The sequence below is a fragment of the Colobus angolensis genome, unplaced genomic scaffold (genome assembly GCF_000951035.1).
Source record: "Colobus angolensis palliatus isolate OR3802 unplaced genomic scaffold, Cang.pa_1.0 Scaffold134, whole genome shotgun sequence".
Lineage (NCBI taxonomy): Eukaryota > Metazoa > Chordata > Mammalia > Primates > Cercopithecidae > Colobus > Colobus angolensis.
In genome coordinates, this window is record NW_012114422.1 from 3942961 (window position 1) to 3960977 (window position 18017).

Sequence of the window (18017 nt, forward strand, 5' to 3'; positions counted from 1 at the left end):
AGGCAGGAGGATCACTTAAGCCCAGGAGATGGAGGCTGCAGTGAGCTATGATTGTGCCACTGCACTCTAGCCTGGGTGACCCTGTCTCAAAAAAAAAAAAAAAGGTGTATTTGTCTGCTTTCAAGCTGCTAATAAAGACATACCTGAGACTGGGTAATTTATAAAGGAATGAGGTTTAATTGACTCACAGTTCAGCATGGCTGGGGAGGCCTCAGGAAACTTATAATCATGGCAGATTCACACGGTGAGAGCATGGAGAAGAATGAAAGCTAAGGAAAGGGAGAAGCCCCTTATAAAACCACCAGATTGTGTGAGAACTTACTGTTTCTAGAATAGCATGGGGGAATCGCCCTCATGATTCAATTACCTCCCACCAAGTCCCTCCCACCACACGTGGGGATTGTGGAACTGCAATTCAAGATAAGATTTGGGTGGGGACACAGTCTAACTATATCAAGAGATATGAGAGTTATAAAAGGCATCATATCAAGAGTTATAGTTTCTGCAATTAAAACTTTAAATACAAAGTTTTTAAAAGCCTATGTTTTAAAATTGCACAAGTAAAGAAACATATTAACATCAGAAAGAAGAAGCTTATTGGCATTTTTGTTTCTGGAACTAATGTAAGAGTTGGGAATGTTTAACAAAAAGTACAAACAAGAACTAAGTTTTCAAAGGGGATGTGATTCAGTTAAATGTATTATAAACTGGGGTACTGAGCGTGGGGTAAACTAAAAAGGAAAAGAAAGTGATTAGGGAAATCACATTAGAAATAAGGGAAAAAAGCTCCACAAAGTAAATCACATAAATTTCTCTATCCTATATTAAAGGCAGAAATTCCCCTCTTCCATTCTGAGGTCTTTGTCTCTCATCTCGCTGGTACTTTATTCTGCTTATTTTGCATAGGTCATATGTATCTCTTTTTCATACATCTTCAAACACTCCCACTCTTTGCCAACTTTTCCCCCAAGTCTACTAGTCTCTGCCTCTTTTCTCAACCCTCTTTAATCCATCTTTTTTTTTTTTTTTTTTGAGACAAGGTCTTGCTTTGTCCCCAGGCTGGAATGCAGTGGTGCAATCTCGGCTCACTGCAGCCTCCGCCTCCCAGGTTCAAGCAATTCACCCACCTCAGCCTCCCAAGTAGCTGGGATTAGAGGGGCACACCACCACACACCCAGCTAATTTTTGCATTTTTAGTAGATGGGGTTTCACCATGTTGCCCACGCTGGTCTCGAACTGCTGACCTCAGGTGATCCACCCACCTTGGCCTCCCAAAGTGCTGGAATTACTAAAGGCATGAGCCACCACGCCTGGCCCCTCTTTAATCCATCTTTATGTTGATGCCAAGTGAGTGTCTAAAGGCACAAATCTGATCACATCAGGGACCGCGTTTAAAATCTTTGGGCTATAGTCCCAAATCCTTAATATATGCAGGACTTCATAATCTGTCCCCTGCTTTTGTCTCTATATTTTATCACTTCCTAATACTGGACCTATAGATGAACTGGTCCATACCAAACTACCTATCATTACTTGAGTGTATGATTATCCCTTTTGAGATTTCACATGATTCCTCACCCCAATTACCCTTCTCTCACTCAACTTTCAGCTCAGCTCAGATTCACTTTCTCTATGATGCCTTTTCTAACTCTCCCAAGCTGAAGTGAGTATTGCTCCTGTGTTGCTATTATAACCAGTACATATTTCTTTTTTAAGTTTATTTCCAGCTTTATAGAGGTATGATTGACAAATAAATTGTATATATTTAAGGTGTACAATGTGAAGTTTTGATATACATATACTTTGGAAAATGATTACCAAAATCAAGCTAATTAACATATTCATCATCTCTCACACATAATTTGTGTGTCTGTGTGTGTGTCTGGTAAGAACACTTAAGATCTACTCTCTTAGCAAATATCAAGTACATCATTATTAAACCAGTAGCTATTTCTGCTTTAATACTTCTAAATTGTTTATCTTTCCTACTATTCATTTCCTTGAGGGCAACACGGTTTTGCACTCTTAAATATTTGGTGAAAAGGCTTAAACAACAGAACAATTCTAATTTAAAATATTCTATTAAAAAATGGAAATGAGAAGAAGTCATAAAATTAACAACTGGTCTATCCAGTAGGGACTCTTAGGTTGAGCAAATGAGCAAGCAGTAAGTTCTTGAAGAATACATGTTATCCTAATCATGTAGACCTCAACAGCAGCAACAGCTTTCCTGGGCAACATAAAAAGGCAACAATTATTATAGTCCTGAATCCCTAATCTAGAGCACAGATTATGAAGTCCAGGTCAAAAGAGTTAAGGATAAGAAGGTCAGGCATCTGCTGGATTTAAAGCCTATGGTAATGGCTAGCTAAACACAATAATCAGGGAAGCTTAAGATCTGGGCATTTTTCTGAAAGATGAGATCCATAGCTCTCATCAGTTCTCAGAGGACCCCATGACCAAAACTATTCAGAATCATTGATTTATATAGATGAAGGAGGCACCTCAAAGACTATGTCAGTAGCTTTAGGGGAAAAAATATAAAACATTAAAAAACTATACCTATATATTTTGCATGTACTAGATTTAAATTGAACAAATATAATCTAAAAATACTTATGTGCCCATTACTTATTTATTTGATATCTCCAGCTAAGTACAAATTAGGTTACTTAAAATACCAACGCCATGAAAGAAGGGATTCCCTGAATCTAACAGACACAGAAAAAGGAAAAAAAAAAAATGGCACATTTAAGAGCTGCACCGTCTGACAGCTGAGGTAAAAAAAAAAAAAAAAAGCTACAGAAGCAAAAAACCAAAGTATTAAGTAAGTTATTATCAAACATCTACAGCGTAAGAATAAGTTAAATTCATGAGAAAGCATGTAAAAGAGAAAGAGGTGCAAGAAACAAAAATTAATGCTGTAATAGAAAACTCTTAAAATCCTCACTTCATTAATCCACTGATCCAAGAGCATCAGACTCCTGAAATGGTCTCTTATGCCATTTGTAGACTTCATTGGAAACACACAAAATGAAAAGGTGTCAACAGGTGAGGAGACTCAATTACATTTGGAAAAAAAGTTAAGTATTGACTGGCTAGATCTGGATATCACAAATACTGTATAAAAAGAAAGTTTGACTTTTATACTATTATACAAAATGCCAGTCTTACACCCCAGGAAAACAGCACAATGATGGTGCTTAACTGTAGTGAACCGTTGGAACAACTCTGAACCAAAAGACCGCACCTGTTCCTGCCCTACATACATGAGACAAACAGGGGAAACCCACAACCACAACTGACCAAGTGTGGGTTCCGCTCACCACGGGACTTCTAGTACGGCATGCTTTCTGGAGAAAGATTAAAAACACGACGGCATTAAATAACGTTCCAAGGAAACCACGTGCACGGCACTCAAAGAGAGCTTTTCTTTCTTTTAAAGATGCTAAGAGACGAGTGTATATGGTATTGAGTAAGAAATTCTTTAATAGAAGAAATAGAAAAAAAAAAAACCCCACCTAACTTGTCCACGCAAATACATGAACTACCAATTGCTGCTGCAGAAAAGTCACATTCCTGGGCACACTGGCGTCACAATGCATTTATAAGCTACAATATTAACTAGGATTTAAACACTGCCTGGCAATATTCTGTGTGTGCTCCTACTCACTTCTTTCTCTGGGTCTATTTAGAATTATTTCAAAGTTTTCTTTAAAGACTATCCTTCACTCTCTTAAAAATTCATCATCACCATCACCACCACCACCACCACCCTCAGTACCCTCATGTCCTATTTTGCAGAGGAAAAAAAAAAGCTATCAGAATAAGAACTAATTTTTTTTGAACCCTAGATCAATTTGACTCATCATCATTTTACAGATGGTAAAACTGAGACTGAAAACAACAAAATCTTGCAGAAATGATAAGTAATGGAGCTGAGATACTGAATCCACATGTTTTCCTTTCTCCTTGCCTCATCCTGCATCTCCACAAACACCATGAACATATTGAAGAAAATTGGGAAGATAGAAGGGAAAGCTCTACTTACAAGTAATAGAAATACTTGCAGAAAAAAAAATTTCATCTGTAATCCCACCATATTAAAACAAAATTATTTTTCTTTGTTGTTACTCTTAATGCCCATTTATGCTCCACTGTACATGCAACTATGTCCTGCTTTGTTAAAATGTCTTAAACATTTCTTTCGTCATTATATAGCGTTCATTATTAAATGTATAATAACAGCCCAAGAACAAATGTACTATAATTTTTATAACCCTTCCTTTTATTTGCACATTACCTAAACTTTTCTTTCATTTCTATTCTGTCTTCTATTCCAAACTCTCTTCTAGTCAAATGCAAAATACTCCATGGGAAATTCCTCATGCATTTAGACAGTTAGTGGCAGGATTGAGGAAGATATGATATTAGGGGTAAGGACCTTAATCTAGGTTCCAGAAATTGTTAAATTCAGAAGGAAAGCCCTATGCAAACATTCCAGATTGGCAGGAGGCAGGGACATATAAGGAACAGTATTTTATTAGGAATAGAAGAAATGAACTTCTTGATACCAAACCTACAAACGTCCCTGCATCTCCTCTTGCCACAAGGGTAGAGATGGTCCTCTTCCCTCTCAATTCCCAGCATTTGTACTTTGGACCTCCTTCTCTCAGGACTTGTGTGGGGTTTTAAACCACTAAACATCTCCTCTCCCCTTGTATCTTCAGACTCTGCCCCTCTACTGTCTCCTTCTCTTAAACACTAAACATGCAAATGTCTCTCCCATCTAAAATCAAAAACTTCTCTCTCTAATCTATACTATTCCTCCAGGTATCATTTCTCATCACAGATGAACCATTTTAAAGAAATGACTATATACCATTTCCCACTTCCTACCTTCAAAGTCACTTCTCGATCTGAAACATTCTTGCTTCCTAGCCCATTACTCAGCTTTATAAGTCATTGATGGCCTTTCCCTAAATCCTAAAAGGACATATGCATTCTGATTACTTTACCTTGCAGTCACCGTTGTCACTACTGACCTTTCTTCTTCCTTCTCGAAACCCTCACTTATTCTTGTTTTCTATTATGCTACACTCTCCTGATTTTCCTCCTACCTTTTTAGGTGAGCCTGTGTCTCTCTTTTTTGTTTTGTTTTGTTTTGTTTTTGAGATAGAGTCTCACTCTGTCACCCAAGCTGGAGTACAGTGGCATGATCTTGGCTCACTGCAACCTCTGTCTCCCAAGTTCAAGTGATTCATCTGCCTCAGCCTCCTGAGTAGCTGGGATTACAGGTGCCTACCACCAATGCCTGGCTTATTTTGTATTTTTAGTAGAGACAGGGTTTCATCATGTTGGCCAGGCTGGTCTCAAACTCCTGACCTCAAGTGATCTACCCGCCTCAGCCCCCCAAAGTGCTGGGATTACAGGCATGAACCACCATGCCTGGCCACTTTCTTTCTCCTTTACAGCCTCTTCTTCCTCCTTATTCCTTGGATGTTAATATTGCAAAGTTTCTGTACAAGGCTCATTTTCCTCCCCACTCATGGGTAATACCATTCAACTCTCTCTCTCTCTCTCTCTCTTTCTCTTTTTCTTTTTTTAGAGATGAGGTCTCACTATGTTGCTCAGGCTGGGTTCAAACACCTGAGTTCAAGTGATCCTCCCACCTCAGCCTCCTGAGTAGTTGTTACTATAGACATGCACCACTGTACCCAGCTTCATCTCTCTCTCCTTTAAACATCAGATCCATGTAACAAGCTGCCTGCTCAACATCTCCATTTGGATGGCATGTATTTCAGTTTCAGCACACCTAAACAGCTGAACTCTTCACCAAATCCTACCATTTCTACTTCAAGCTTATATCCCTCAAATCCTTCCGCTTCTCTTCCTCCCCACTGATTATACACTAGTTCAAGTAACCATTCTCTACTCCTTACCGCAAGAGCCTTCTAAGTGCTCCTCTATTTCTGGACTTATTCCTGTTTCATCCATTATCTATTCTATAGAACTAGAGTGATATGGCTACGGTTGTAAACCTAAAATACAATTCTAAGGTCCCCCAACCATCGGAATGGACTTCCTCCTTGGCCAGGGCACTCTTAAAATTTAACCTGAAAGACTGCTTCAGGCCATGACAGGAAGTGGGAGTGGGACTTGCCTCATTATACTCTCCAGTGTTAACATCAACACAGTCCTTAAATCTGGTAAGAAGCATTTACAATCTATTCTCTCTGAAGCCTGTTACAGGCTTCATCTGCATAATAAGAAATTTGCTTTTCATAATTACTTATCTTAATCCAGACAGTTCTTTTCTATTGATCCCAGGTCTTTAGATAGTCAACCAACTGCCAATCAGAAAATTTTAAAATGTATCTATAATCTGGAAGCCCCCGCTTTGAGCAGTCTTGTCTATCTAGACTGAACCAATGTATTTCTTACATGTATTTAATTGAAGTCTCGTGTCTCCCTAAGATGTATAAAACCGAGCTGCACCCTGACCACCCTGGGAATGTGTTCTCAGGACCTCCCGAAGGCTGTGTCAAGGGCCATGGTCACTTATATTTGGCTCAGAATAAATCTTTTCTAATTTTTTACAGAGTTTTACTCTTTTCTTTGACAAGATATAAATAAACAGTATTACTCTCCTGCTTAAAAATTTAACTGCATTGTATTCTCTTTATAATTAAATTCAAATTCACAGTTTACAAATCCAGCCTCATCTCTAATCACTCTATCACCCCAATTTCCAACATAATGAATTTCTTTTCTTCCCATGTGCTATACTCTCTCTGTCTTTCACCTCTAGGTCACCGCAAATGGTATGGTTGATCCAAAACATCCCCCTTCTCTATCTCTCCATGCCTTTCTGGCCAACTCTTATATCTACTTAATGCCTTGGCTTAGGTATCAGTTCTTCCAGGTGAAATGTATTTGGCATGTGCCTATATAGGACTCTGCATATCATATCCCCTTCAAATACTTCTTTCTCACTGCTTACTTCATTATTTGTTTTCCCCATAGACTGTTATCAGCAAGAGGATAGGGATGTGTGTGTGTTTTATTCACTGGTGTGTCCATAGTATCAAGCATAGTATCTGGCCCATACAAGACACTCAGTAAGTATTTACTGAGATAATGCAATAAACTTTACTAGGTTTGCATGGAGAAACGTGCTCAAAGCCTATGAATAAATGAAACTTTAAAAGATACCACAATGTGGTAGAAATACAAAGGAATATAAACGTATGAATGTTACTTCTTCCAGGCAAAAAAAAAAAAAATCTATTTGATTAGTTCAGTACCTGTTGAGCACTGTATCAGGTCACTGTTTCTCACGAATATGCTTTTCCAGCGCAAGAAAATGAAGATAAACTTATTTCACTAACTGCTTATTTGTAACTTATTCCCCTCTTGTTCTTGGGAGATTTGAGTTTGATGAGTAGCTGTTATTCTGGAACAAAATTGACCTATTACAAGATTGACCTATTACATAAAAGATGCCAATCAGATTATTATTTCCCATTCCCAATCCCTCCAAGAGGAGAAGTGAGGGTCTGAAGAAGCTATAATGGCATGCCAACGCTTAAAATTACCTATATGGTGGTCTAACATTGACAACTTGATAGCCCACTTTGTGGAAAGCAACCTTATAACTAGTTTGACAATCAGAGAGTCAAGAAAAAGTGCCAACCTCATTGGCCACTTCAAGACGAGAAAATTATCTGCTATGAATGAATTGTATCCTCTCCTAAATTTTTTTTTTTTTTGAGATGGAGTTTTGCTCTTATTGCCCAAACTGGAGCACAATGGCCCGGTCTTGGCTCACTGCAACCTCTGCCTCCCAGGTTCAAGAAATTCTCCTGCCTTAACCTCCCAAGTAGCTGGGATTATAGGCATGTGCCACCACGCCTGGTTAATTTTTGTATTTTTAGTAGAGACGGGGTTTCACCATGTTGGTCAGGCTTGTCTCGAACTCCTGACCTCAGGTGATCCACCCGCCTTGTCCTCCCAAAGTGCTCGGATTACAGGCTACCTGGGGTGAGCTACCACACCCAGCCCTCTCCCAAATTCATATATTGAAATGAAGGGTTGGGTTTTTAAATAAATTCCTGATTTGAGGGGTGGGCATTACCAATGTGATGGTAGTTGGAGACGGGGTCTTTGGGAAATCCTTAGGTTTAGATGAGATCATGAAAGTGGGACCCTCATGATGGGACTAGCTCCCTTGTAAGCAGAGACACAAACAGCTTGCTCTCCCCAGTATGTAAGGACACAGCGAAAAGGTGACTGTCTACAAGTCAGGAAGACAGCCCTCACCAGAAACTGATCATGCTGGTACTTATCTCATACTTCTAGCCTCCAGAATTGTGAAAAATAAAATTCTGCTATTTCAGCCACCTATTCTATGGTATTTTGTTATGGCATCCCAAGCCATTATAGAATCGTACTTACAGTTGGAGATTCCACACACTGGTTCCAATTCCAGTTGAACTCAACAGTAGTATATTTAAGTTAAATTACACTAGTGCTGGTTTTTAAGGGTCTTTTAAAAAGTGCTACCTTTTTAAAAGGTAAATTTTCCAGAAAATTTTAGAAAATGAAAAAATAAAAAGGAAGCATGAAACCATAAACAGGCCTATTGAAATGCATCATCAAGCCAGTAAAAATGGAATAAAGGATACTTACCACCACCAAGAATGTAAGAATCCTGGTGGTTCCCCCAATGTGATGTTTTTTTCCCATCTTATCTAAAATGAATAAAAGAGATATTACTTTCCTAATAATACTTTTTTCCACACATATTACAAAGTAATAATATTTCCATTTAAAATACTATGGTAATATTTGAATTCTTCATCATTTTCATATTATTTTTTACCCAAGTTTTCCAAGTACTCATTTTACATAGTGAGTTGTTGACTGGATTAGTCTCAGAGAGATGTCACCATTATTTTCCTGAATTTGCTTCATACTGTGCCAGTTATAAACTCCAGTCTTTCAGTTTCAAATTCATCTTTCTGTGGTCTTTCAGATGCTGAGACTGGAGATCCATACACTACCTTTGTCCTTCATTAAACGGCTTCCTGTTAGGTCCCATAAACTAAGAGAGGCTCTAGAGAGAGCCTGGAAGTAAAAAGAGGGGAGAATGGATTTGTTTCCTGTTAGCTTACTATTCCTGTCAGGGTGACCCCAGTGGCAGTTCATCCAGTGATAATAGCTCTGACAATAGCTGGTTCCATTCTAGCTTTATCCCACACAACCAGAACCAGTCTCTCTGTGCTGCTCAGAAGTATCAGCACAGCTGGGCAATATCTCTCTTCAGAAGTTAAAGGTAAATTTCAGCTCTTCAAGTACCAGCAGTCCCACACCTCCCTCTCCTTAGAGGTCTAAGATTCAGCTCTGAGGTTTTTGAATTTTTTTGATAACCGCAAGCTCTTCCTTTTGGTGCCTCAGCCCTAGTGATTGCTCACTGCAATTATTGATTTTATGTAACTTCTGTGTGCTGTTGTGGCTTTCTTTTAAATCTGTTTACCTATTTCCACATATTACATTCCCTGTTGAAATGCTCAGTATGCTTTTAATTGGTGTGGCTGTATTCTGATTGATACATCACTTCAAATGCCCTCTCATAAGGTAAAAATAAAAAATCTTCATTTTAAGCAGAATGGGACATGGGCATAAACTTTAACTTTCTAACATACTAGCTGTGTGAAGTTAGGAGAGTTACTTAAGTCTTCTGTGCCTCAGTTTCCTCATCTATAAAATATGGTTAGTAATAGTCACCTATATCACAAGGTTGTTGTGAGGAAAAAACTGGTTAGTACATGAAAATCACTTAAAAGAGTAACTGACAGGCCGGGCTCAGTGGCCCAGCTACTCTGGAAGCTGAGGCGGGAGAATCACTTGAACCTGGGAGGCAGAGGTTGCAGTGAGCTGAGATTGCACCACTGTACTCCAGTCTGACAGAGCAAAATTCTGTCTTAGGACGGTGAGGGGTAGGGGCGTGGAGAGTGGGAAGAAAGAGTAACTGACATGCAGGAAGTGCCTGGTAACTGTAAGGTGCTAAAATTTTTTTTCTTTTACCTAGGAGGGTATTCCTGTAAAACTTAATTACATCATCACTGTCACCAGCACCCACAAAATTCCAGTGATATTCCATATAAAAATATTCAAAGTATTTAGGGTTGTGCCAAGCAATTTTAACTTACTAATCAGAATAGTTTTCATCTTGCTGGAAACCATACATGTAACTAGGAAAAAGGAACAATCAGAGTTGCAACTAAGGAACACTTGTCTATGCTCCTAGCATAAATGAAAAAAGTAAAAATGAATCATTTAAACAGAAAATTAAGCTTCTATTTAAAGTCATTTCAGAATTAGTGTCCTGTTACACTGAGTTATCATGTATACCAAATTCAGATCACCATTAAAATCCCATAATGAAGATAACTCAAATTTTGAGGTTTTTCTTTTCTTTCTTTCTGTGTCTTTTATTGAATCAGAAGGTATTTCAGGATCTTAAGGCACATCAAAACCACCATTATTAAATAGGAACATCAGTTATCACCACTCACCCAGAGACTTGCAAGAGATTACGCTTAATATGTTGACTTCAAATTATATCTTAAGGGTTGAGTTTTTAAATACATTCCTGATTTGAGGGTGTAGGCAGAAGATGACATAGGTCTCTCATAAAATAAGAGTTTTTAAAAGATGCTGACATTAACTTTCTAATTGTTCCCATTTCAGCTAAGTTAGAGTTTACTATAATAAAAATTTAAAACAAGATCAATATCTCTAAAAAAGTAAAAGTTCTGACTAAATACTTTTGGATGGGTGTCTGGTTAAGTATTCATACAGTGCCTTTTCTAAGCACTGGATAGCAGTGAACACAAAAGACAGAAATCCCTTCCTTCAGGGAGATTACACCTTAGTAAGGAAGATAGACCATGAACAAAGAAACAAACAAAAAAGTAAATTGGGTTTATATGAGAAGGTGACAAATGCAGTGAAGGAAAACTAAGCAGAGAAGGGGGATAGAAAGAGCAGGAAAATAATGAAGTGGAATTACAACTTTAAATAAGGAGATCCAGAAAGACCTCAAAAAAAAACCTCTGTGTATAACTAAATGCCTTAGTTTTTTTTTAGCTTAAATAATAAAAATTATGTAACAATACCCCAATCAGTAAAATGTGCCCAGAGGCCCTTAATACTACTAAGAAATGAACAACTGTAATTACAGATTTCAAAAAAATTCAAGGAATTCTTTCCATCATCTACTATGTAAGAAGTTAGGAATTCTTATCCCAAAAGGACTTTTTAAAGAAGTTTTAAAACAGGAACTCGGAAAGTAGTCCTAAATATAGAAACAACCAAAAATCTTCTTTAATAAAAAGATGAAAAAAGTTAAGTGCCATTAAAATCACTGAAATTGGTTGGAGTTTTAGAGTTCTTAAGTACATAAAGTATAAATAAATGGGAACCTTGAAGTAAAACAAGTAATTTGTTCTCAAAAAATAAAGAGAAATTTTTTGAAGATTAGTAACATGGCCAGGACGGTAGCTCATACCTGTAATCCCAGCACTCTGGGAGGCCAAGGTGGGTGGATCACTTGAGGTCAGGAGTTCGAGACCAGCCTGGCCAACATGGTGAAACCCCATATCTACTAAAAATACAAAAATTAGCCAGGCATGGTGGTGTGTGCCTGTAGTCCCAGCTACTCAGGAGGCAGAGGCAGAAGAATCACTTGAACCCGGGAGGCGGAGATTGCAGTGAGCCGAGATAGCACCACGGCACTCCAGCCTGGGCGACAGAGTGAGACTGTCTTAAAAAAAAAAGAAAAAAAAAGTTAATAATAATAATGATAATAATGTAATAGCCATTTTGAAGCACTAAAAGGAAAAATTCCAGGAATTAATGAACTTGAAGTTAGAAAAACTACCTATGAACAATAAACCAGAACACATCAAATAAATGTAAGCCAGATCCTAATTTTAATTATCCTAAGTGGTAACACAAATAATTTGTATATCTATGCCACCATTTATCTGATAATTTCAGTTCATCAACATTTTATATTACCTTGGTTTGTAAAAAATAAGAAATAGTACATAATGAGATTTATGAGAAACAAAACTCTGATGTCCTACTAAAATTATAATTTAGTCAAAAACCTATGTCTCATCCTTCTATCAAACTTTTCTCTTACCACGTTTTCACTAGTTGGTATCTTCTTGAAAGAACATAAGAAGAAACCCTCACTGATGTACCCAAACACACTAATATTCCTAATCACTAGAACTATCATAATCATATGACCAGCAAATTTTTCAAGGTACTGTCCTTATGTTTCATCTCAGTTCATCTTGACTTTACATAATATGGCTGTGAAATAAACAGATTTTACTCTACTCAGTTAAAAGAAGAACGTGACATGACTTATGGAGGAGTGAAAATGGTATGACTAGGTTTCAATGCTAAGGTGTGCTGCAGGTAGGATTAGACTCACAGTCTATGAGACCCACTGCCCCGCATCCTTACTAAGCAGCTTCCCCTCATGCACTTCCACAACTTCCACAGTCCATTTCCAGCTATTTTGGGAGATAAAGGACTATAGGAAACTACCTATATGGCTTATATTTGATATGGTCTTTTATGAGAAGAAGCCTGAGGTAATACATTTGTGTTTTAAACAGTTTTACATCTTATTATTCCTCAGAGAAACTAAAAAGGAATCACATATATCATCATTTTATGCTCACAATATTTTTTACTACATAGTATTCATCCTTCTGTCCTCAAATTGCAAGTCTGTGCCAGAAGCAGGTAAAACTTCAGTCCATCATACTGAAGTTAACATAAAATCCACCCTTTTATAGTTATTGAATGAACCACACTCAAAGCTGTGTTTTAGGTAGGTCCACAGAAGAGACGGTCTGTGTTTACACAGTGAATATTGCTAAGTCCAAATGGATCACTATTCTAGACACTACTGGCTTATAGAAAGCATAAAATGGTGCTCAAGAAGAGCCGAAACAGAATCCTGACCTGTAGAAAACTAAACCGCATTCACTGTAGCATTGTTAGAAAAAAATTAAAATTAGAAACAGTGTGCTATCATTAAAAAGAATGAAATACAGCTACCTGGAAAGAGAATCATGCTCTACTGGTTTTTCAAGATGGAAATTTGGAAGGTTGGAGAACATTATGTATAGCATAAAACCTTTCTGCTTGGAAAAAAAAGTATGTATACATACATATGTGTGCTTGTAGGTGTGTATCCATTTTTAAAAATCACATCAAGCCTACAACTATTATCTGTAATAGCGAAAAGGAGGACTTTCATTTTAAATTATATGTAGTTTAATTTTGTTTTTTAGCAAATATGAGTTAATGATGGGTGGTGTTAAGGAATGGCCAGAAAATATTCCTAAATGTCAGCAGTCATGTTAAAAACAAATTTTCTGCTGTTTCGGAAGAGGCATTTTCTGTTGTATTGAGTTTCATGGGCTTCAGGCCTATTTAGGTTTTTGGGTAGCATCTTTGCCAATAACATTTTCTCTTTATTCTGTTTTTTCTTCTTCCATTATCCCAACATCAGTGTGTATCTGCCAAGTCCTAAGGCTTTTTGCTGCTTAATTATCTACCTCACTTCCTTCTGTCATTTGACCAGCTAGGGGCTGTATTCTCCTGTAACTTTCATGTAAATCTCAAGGCCCATTCCTAATGCCATATTCTGCATTTGATGGCCTTGTCTATGAATACGCTGTTTTTATCACATGATCTAACATTTTCAGCATTTCTTCATCAATGTAAAACCAAACATTGAATCATGAGCAAAAGGTCTATCAATAGGAAAAAGATGTCTTATGGTTTAAATATGAAATATATACTATCTGATGGTCACATGTGCAAAATTTTACATACATATAACAATTTTCATTGAAGCACTGTTTTAATTGAAAGAGACTGGAAACACCTAATGTCCATCAGTACAGGGCTGGTGAACTATATCATGGCACATTTCATAGAATGAAATATACTACAACCATAAAAAGAGAATTATGACATTTCATGAACCAATATAACACAATTTCCAAAATCTAACAAGTGAAACAAAAATTAAAGCACAGAATGGTGTATAAGCTAACATTTGTACAAAAAAGAAAAAAAGATATAGATATATATACATAAATGTATACAGGTATACACACACACACATTTGCTTAATTTTTCATACTTATTTGCTTCTGGCAAGGTATACTGGTCATTTACCTACTATTTCTCAGCCCTACACCCACCCTTCTATACTCCGTTCTATACTTGGGCCTGGGACTCTGAAAATCACATTTCCTAGCCTCCTTGCCATTTGGCTTCCTGTCAAATTCTGCCATCATGAGACACTAGCAGGAGATCAAAAAACAGGAAAAAGAGAAGCTTCCTGCCTCTGACTCCAAAAGTGAAGCTGGGGTAGCACAATTCTGGATGTCAGCAGTACCTTTTTAGGGGTTCTAGTCTTGTCAATGTGGGACCTCTTCAGCAGATCCAGACCCACTTCCACAGTATCTCCAACAATGCAGCAGGAGGTTTGAAGGTCATGGGCTCTAAACTTTTCATAGTACCCATAAATCCTTTCATACTTTTTAATTTAAACAAATATCCAAAGAATAACTTTAATACTATAAAACAATAAAACCAATTCCTGTGTTAAGAAAATAACCTGTATACCTATGTGTAAGTTTGTTTCTAAATTCCTGAGACTTCTAATTTAGATATAACCTACTGTTCCCACCAATTTTCTAAAATCTCTCATGTATAGAAGCATGAGTATATCTATACACTAAACTACATGTAAAAAATATTGAAATTGAAGTAAAAGTTTTTCCTTTCCTTCTTTTTTTTTAGACAGAGTTTCTCATCATCCAGGCTGGAGTGCAATGGCACGATCTGGGCTCACTGCAACCTCCACTTCCTGGGCTCAAGCGATTCTCCTGCCTCAGCCTCCTGAGTAGCTGGGATTCCAGGAGCCCACCACCATAATCTGTTTGGTTTTATATTTCTAGTATATGTTGTTTATTCTTTGTTTTCTTTATTTTTTTTTTTTTGAGACAGAGTTTCACTCCCATCACCCAGGCTGGAGTGTAGTGGCACAAACTCAGCTCTCTACAACCTCTGCCTCCCGGGCTCAAGTGATCATTTTGCCTCAGCCTCCTGAGTAATTGGGACTACAGGAGCATGCCACCACACCCGGCTAATTTTTGCATTTTTGGTAGAGACATTTTGATGTTGCATTTTTGGTAGAGACATTTTGATGTTGACCAGGCTGGTCTTGAACTCCTGACCTCAAGTGGTCCACCCGCTTTGGCCTCCCAAAGTGCTGGGATTACAGGTGTCTGTAATCTTTAATGTAAACTTCATTTGCAAGCACAAATGTCAATACAATAAAACAAATAAGCTGGGCAAATTTTGGCAATTTCTGGCATCTGCAGGGAGTGTGAGAACAAAAGCAAATGGAGAAATGGAAGGCCTAGTGGCGCTGGGGTTGTTTTTAACTCTGACATGTATTCAAAAAACTCAAATGAGAAAGGAAGAAACAGAATAATGAAGTCACGAGAAAATATTTTCAAGATAAGTGCTGGCAGCACAACAGAGAAATGTCTGGATCAGGTGATGTGGTCAGAGGAAAGCAGGTGGAAAGCAGGTGGAAAGCAGGTGAAACAGCTCCTGCATGCCTGCCCTGGGACACCTGTGCAAGGATCACAGAGGCCAGCGTCCGCCCCAGGAAGGGAAATGCACTTGGGATGCCTCATTCCTACTTGTCTTCCTTCTCGAGCTGGGGCAGAAGCTGATGAGAGGCCAAGAGCTCTGTCTCCAGCAGCAAGCAACAACATTTCACCTCATACCATTGTCTATCAATTGAAAATGATTCTCTCTCTCAAGCTTCTGAACAAAATGTTTTTGAATTCACACTCATCCTTCCAGAAACATTTCTACAAATCCTGGTGTGGTTTATAGCACTTAAAATGAACGAAGCATACTCACGATTGGATTTTGCTCTGCACACAAATTATGCTCTGCATTTCCTTGGACTCCTTTAGTGGAACCTTCCCCAGGATCTCACTGTCAGTGACGTCTGGCACAAAGCACATGTTCCCAGGCCAACCCTTCGCTTGCCCAGCTACTCTGCCCCACCCCCCTACACAAATTAACTTTTAAATTCAAGTGTACTCAGTGTTCTCTACTTTCTCCACCCCTTCCCTCTCCAGCCCACAATGTTCTGTGAAAAACCAAAATAAAATGGAAAAGCAAAGCAGAGTATTACGAAAAATAAATCAAGGCCATTCTTAGGACCATCAGAGAGTGTTTGCATGGCACTAAAAAGAAGAGAAGGAGTAAGCTTTGGAAACAATAGTTTTGAAAATACCCCTAACATATTTTAAAGGGCACATATCTAAGGTTGTAACATTATTTTTAAAGTGCAAGGAAATGTTAAAACACACATTTCAGTACAGTGGTTACCCTTGTGGGAGTCAGAGAATAGGATCTGGGAGGAGTGTGCAGGCAGCTTCCCTGGCGGCAACTCTTAAAGTAGAAGGTGAAATCACAAGTTTTGCTTTATTATTATTCTACGCAGTTCACGCATGTCACATACATTCTCTTTATGCATCACATTATATGTAGTATTTATAAAGAAATAAGGGAGGCAGCAAAACTGAATGTAAAACAAAAGTTAATACAGTGATTACCAGAGAGAAATAAAGAGAGAAGGAAAGAGAAAAGATAACATGTTCTTATTCCTAGAGAGGTTCACATTCTAGTAGAGAAAAGAGCCGTCTAAAAAACTGTTATTAAATATAGCATGGTGACCATAACAATAGAATTTTAAAAAAAACACTGTCTCTAAGGGCATACATAGTATTTAAATTAACAACGATTGCATGTAAATTTCAAATCCCTAAGTGTATTTGCCTTAAAAATATAATTTTACCCTTTATAAGTATCAATATTGCATTACATTTCCTGGGACTCTTCCCACACCCCAGAGTCTAGGTAACATGGTCGTCCTCTGGGCTCCCACCGGACACTGCGTTTCCTCCTGAACATATCACAATGTACAGGGATCCCTGGTTTACTGTTGTACCCAGTGCCTGGGTCACTGTCTAGCACATTAATAAACATTCGTTTAAAAAAACAAATGAGTAGCATTACCAGGTTCAGTTGTTTTAAATGGTAGCTGAGACTGAGAAGAAAAGGAAGGGTGGAAATGCTGAGTTGGAGAATCTTATCCAAAACTTGAGAATGACCCAGTGTTGCATGGGAAAAATCCCTTTACTGTCCCTGGTTCTCTGAGCTGGGCAGTATAGGAGGCTATGGTGAATCTGCAGATTCTAAACCATTGCCCTGTATGCACTAGTGCTTCTAAGCTCGTGGCTTGGATCTTTCACTTCTTCCTCTAACGATGAGGGAAAAGGCATTGGATGTCAGGCAGTAACCCAGTATCAGATACAGACATAGCCTTCATCTTTCAAGAACAGTCAGGCCCGCCAGTAGTCCCTGCAGAAATCAGATCTTCTTGGCAGAGGCTTGCGGAGCCTGCCTATCTCAACCTCAGAGGTGAGTACAAGAAGCCAAACACTCAGGAAGATCCAGTTTCCCTGAATAATGTTGCTGCCATGTAAGACAAGGAAGCATCCCTTCCTCTGAAAGTGCCACAAACTCTCCTGACGGAAAAGAATGCAGCAAATAGAAATGTCAAATGAGACCTCAGAAAGCTCCCCAGATATGACCCGAATATCATGACAGAAGCACCAAGTACCTAACAAACAACTGACGAACTGTGCACCATCAAAGCATGTGCATGCGTGACTAATAACAATGGAATAGAAAGTGGGGCATTATTTTGTTCACAGACTAGCAGAACGTAAGTAAAAGGTCACCATGCTAGTGAGGATATCATTAAGGATTTAATTGTTCCATTGCAACTTTAAAATAGAAGGCTTATTCTAGCTAGG

General features: G+C 38.2%; 1 protein-coding gene across 1 annotated transcript in view; it reads right to left on the reverse strand.

Annotated features, from left to right (window-relative positions):
* SSBP2 (single-stranded DNA binding protein 2) overlaps window positions 1-8905 on the reverse strand; it is a 211739-nt gene extending 202834 nt beyond the window's left edge. The window contains exons 1-2 of the mRNA XM_011934359.1: window positions 8885-8905; window positions 8692-8753 (exon numbers count right to left, since the gene is read on the reverse strand). Of these exons, the coding sequence (XP_011789749.1) occupies window positions 8692-8753; window positions 8885-8905 (83 nt within the window). The remainder of the gene's footprint in view (window positions 1-8691; window positions 8754-8884) is intronic.
* Between the last annotated feature and the right edge of the window lie 9112 nt (window positions 8906-18017).